At 39.3% G+C, this 4,100-nt stretch overlaps 1 protein-coding gene across 1 annotated transcript; it reads left to right on the top strand.

Annotated features, from left to right (window-relative positions):
- The first annotated feature begins 814 nt into the window (after positions 1 to 814).
- Positions 815 to 1,750, top strand: LOC101529331 (putative olfactory receptor 10D4). The gene has a single exon (XM_004597731.2). The coding sequence runs from the start codon at positions 815 to 817 to the stop codon at positions 1,748 to 1,750; it is 936 nt and encodes a 311-aa protein (XP_004597788.2).
- The last annotated feature ends 2,350 nt before the right edge of the window (positions 1,751 to 4,100 follow it).

Genomic DNA, 4,100 nt, shown 5'->3' with positions numbered 1-4,100 from the left:
GATGATAGCTAGATGGGTAGATGATTGATAGATGAATAATATATAGACACTTAGATAGATAGATGATAAATGATAAAAATGACTAGGTCTTATACAAAAGAATCCATTCATTGAGCTATACTCTTAAAACTTCTGTGTATTACAAAACTTAAAACAATTAAAAACTCCTATGCTTCCTAATTGTTAGGTTGGTTTGCTGTTTGAATCTTGTTGGGCATTTACAGATTTTGGAAACTGAAAACAGCTTTAACTTTTGCACACCAAATTCAGGTTAGGAGCCTCATTTTAATTGTTTTCTGTCTACGAGCCCTTTGTTCAATTTCTCACTGTTGATCCCCTTGCCAAGGGAAACGATGCTAGAACGCTATTGCATCTTTTAGATGTTCAGCCGACATAAGGATAAACGAGTTGTGATAACCAAGTTATCTTAAATGAAAATAAGAAATTTCGATATAACCAATAATAATGCAATACACATTTTGATTTATCCGTTACAATGGCAGAGCAGCAATTGGAATATATGCTATTTTGTAATATAAATGAAGCATGGGAGATAGAAGACTCCTCAGAGGCGGTCTTGATGAACTATGAAGGAAAGATTTCAGCAGCCACATTGTGGGCTGGAGGAAGAGTCCCATGAGGGGGAGCAGGATCACTGCAGTTTCCAAAGAAAGCCTCATTCTGTAAGATTCAGTGTCAAGCTTCTTCGCTGATTTTCTATTTAACTGATCTAGACAAACTTAATTTACATGTATGTCAAATGTAATCATGACTTTCTTTTCACAGACACCCAAGAGTTGATTCCTTCACTACCATGAGAAATCACACAGTGGTGACCAAATTCATCCTGCTGGGGATCCCTGAGACACAGGGCCTCCAGAGGACACTTCTGTACCTGTTCTCTGCGTTGTATTTATGTAACCTCTTGGGAAATGTGCTCATCTTCGCCACAATCATCTGCTCTCCACGGCTTCACACCCCCATGTATTTTTTCTTGGGAAACCTCTCCATCTTTGACCTGGGATTCTGTTCCACAACCGCTCCCAAGATGCTCTGCTACCTTTCAGGACAGAGTCGAGCCATCTCTTTCCAGGGCTGTGTTGCTCAGCTCTTCTTTTACCACTTCCTGGGCTGCACAGAGTGTTTCCTGTACACGGTGATGGCCTGTGACCGCTTTGTGGCCATATGTTTCCCGTTGAGATACACGGTCATCATGAACCACAGGGTGTGCTCTGCCTTGGCCGTGGGGACCTGGATGAGCGGCTGTGTCCACGCCTCTCTCCTCACCTGCCTCACCTTCCAGTTACCCTACTGTGGCCCTAACCAGGTGGACTATTACTTCTGTGACATTCCCGCAGTCTTATCTCTAGCCTGTGCTGACACATCTCTAGCCCAGACGGTAGGTTTCACCAACGTTGGTCTTCTGTCTCTCATCTGCTTTTCTCTCATCCTCGTCTCCTACGTGCGCATTGGCATCTCCATCTCCAAAATTCGGTCCACAGAAGGCAAGCAACGTGCCTTCTCGACTTGCAGTGCCCACCTTGCTGCGATTCTGTGTGCTTATGGACCAGTGATCATCATCTACTTACAACCGAATCCCAGCCCCTTGCTTGGTGCCATAGTTCAGATCTTGAACAACCTTGTCACCCCCACACTGAACCCATTGATTTACAGCCTGAGGAACAAGGATGTCAAGTCAGCGCTGAGTAGCATGTTCCCCAAGAGATGCTGCTCTCCGGAAAATCAATGAGAAAATCTGAAGAATTGTTGGACAGGGTTTGATTCTCTGTCTTTGCTTAGATTCACATTTTCAGTTCCAAAGCATCCTGACATGAAACACACTCAGAACTAATGGATGACATGATGCTTTTTTTTTTTTGAAGGTATATCTGCTTCTGTCTTTCCCTTTGTTTATAAAGAACAATTTAGTTTGCTCACATAATCAAGGGTATATGGATCCTTGTGCTATGAGAATTTTCTCACAACGTGACTATTCACCGAAAACATTTATTTCTTTCACTCTTTGAAGTAGTTGGAAAAAATGTGTTCATCCTTAAATGTCTCATTAAAAATAAATCCTTAGATATCTAGGGCAAATAGAGAAAGTAACCTACAGTGGCCAGCTTAATAAGTACCGGAACCTATATCAAGTGCCCTTTATTTGCCGGTGCCAGCTCTCTGTATTCTAAACTCAAACTTCACAACCTTAGCAATACTTCATGGAAGATCTTTGCAGCATGCAGTCTTTTTTGGTGTTAAGATTTTTATGCTTACATATTACAGTGGAATCAACACCTTTTCCTTGCATTAGCAGACTTCTGGAGGGCTCTGAACAGATGCTTTTTCTCACTAGGTGCCTAAAGATAATCTCCAATTTGTAAGACATGATTAAAAAAATAAGTTTTGAAATGTTGTGACTTTTGTTTGTTTATTTGTTTTTTAAGAATCCTTGATTCATCACTATTTCTATCACAGAAAATCCTTGTTGGAATTGTCACATATTAACAGAGATCAATACAACTTTCCTCATCATGGCAAAGAGTGTGTTTCTTCATTTTTCATAAAAAGATCTATGTGACTTGCTTAATTTCCCAAATCTCTGCTTCATGTTGCTGCAAAAAAAAAAAAAAGAGGTAAATTTTATACGTAGAAACTGTTACATTTTGGACCAACATTTGGGAGCAAAGTCATTGCCTGTAATGCTGGCGTTCCTTACTGGCACTGGTTCTAGTCATGGCTGCTCCATTTCCATTCCTGGTTCCTGCTAATGGCCTGGGAAAAGCAGCAGAAAATGCTGTAAATGTTTGGGCCCTGGCCATGTGGAAGACTTGAAACTCCTGGCTTCTGGATTCAGTTCGTCCCAAACCCTGGTGCTAAGGTTATTTGTGGAGTTAGCCAGAGGTTGAAAGATCTCTCTATAGCTCCCTCCTCCTCTATGTAACTGACTTTTAAAAACAAATTTTTTTATTAATAAAAGAAACAATGTTATATTTTATAGCAAACATATTAGCCTTTCTCTTGTGCTGATTTTCTTCCTTTTTATGTCTATCAGTCATTCATGCCATTTTTCTTATGAGACAAATTCAGTCCTTTTTAGAAAGAAGCTGAATTTAGATTTTGCAAAGAAATAAAAATGAGCAAAAGGAGGGAAAGGGAAATGAGTGGGGAGATTAGTCATGGATGTTACCTTCTCTTAACTTCAGTCCTGGTCTACCAACATGGGTGACTGAAAAGCAGTTCACTAGTGGCAAGTTCACACTGAGTGGGTAATGAGCAATTAGATATATCAAATGATCCCTGTGACGGTGCGTGTCAGTCAACAGAGCCTCTTGCCATGCTGTGCAGACTCTCTGGGAGTTGCTGCTAACCCTTGTGACATTGAAATTCTGCTCTCCTAGACACAAACAGTGATTCATTGAGTAAATAAATAAAGAATGACTTGATTTCCTATTATTTCTGAAACAGAGATCGAAGGCATTTATAATTATTCGTTACTGCTAGATTGGTGTAATTGTAAATGCTCTGCTCACCAGGAAGACCAACACTTGCTTCTGTCTTACACACTCCAGTTTTGTTCCCTGCACCTCCTTTTGGTTGTGAAAGACAAGATGCCATTCTTTTTTGTGGTTGAGTAGTATTTTATTGTGTATCTATGTATCCTGTCTTCTTTACTCAGTTGTAAGTTGATGGATATCTGGACTGATTTCATATCATAACCATTATGAATTGAACTGCTTTAAATACAGGGATACAGTAAATTCTCAGGAGGGGAATGGCTGGTATATATAGTATATTCATTTTGATTTTTCTGAGGGTTATTCTTACTGTCTTTCATAATGATTGTACTCAATTTTTTAAGTACAGAAAATCAATGACCATGTAAAAAGCTAAAGTATATTTCTGTTGAATATAGATTGCTTTTACATTATCATAAAGCCAGAACATCATATTTGAAACTGTACAAATTAGAGCATGAATATTACCAGATGTCAAATAAAGGTTTCCAAATGTGATCATTTTTACTAGGTGACATTTTACCATAAAAGAGCTTTCCTTTCTTCCCTGCCTACTTATGCTAAAAAGACATTCTGAAAAACAGA

The sequence above is a fragment of the Ochotona princeps genome, chromosome 4, assembly GCF_030435755.1.
Source record: "Ochotona princeps isolate mOchPri1 chromosome 4, mOchPri1.hap1, whole genome shotgun sequence".
In the NCBI taxonomy this organism is placed as follows: Eukaryota; Metazoa; Chordata; class Mammalia; order Lagomorpha; family Ochotonidae; genus Ochotona; species Ochotona princeps.
Note: the sequence above shows the minus strand (reverse complement) of the source record. Positions and strands in the feature narration are given on the sequence as shown.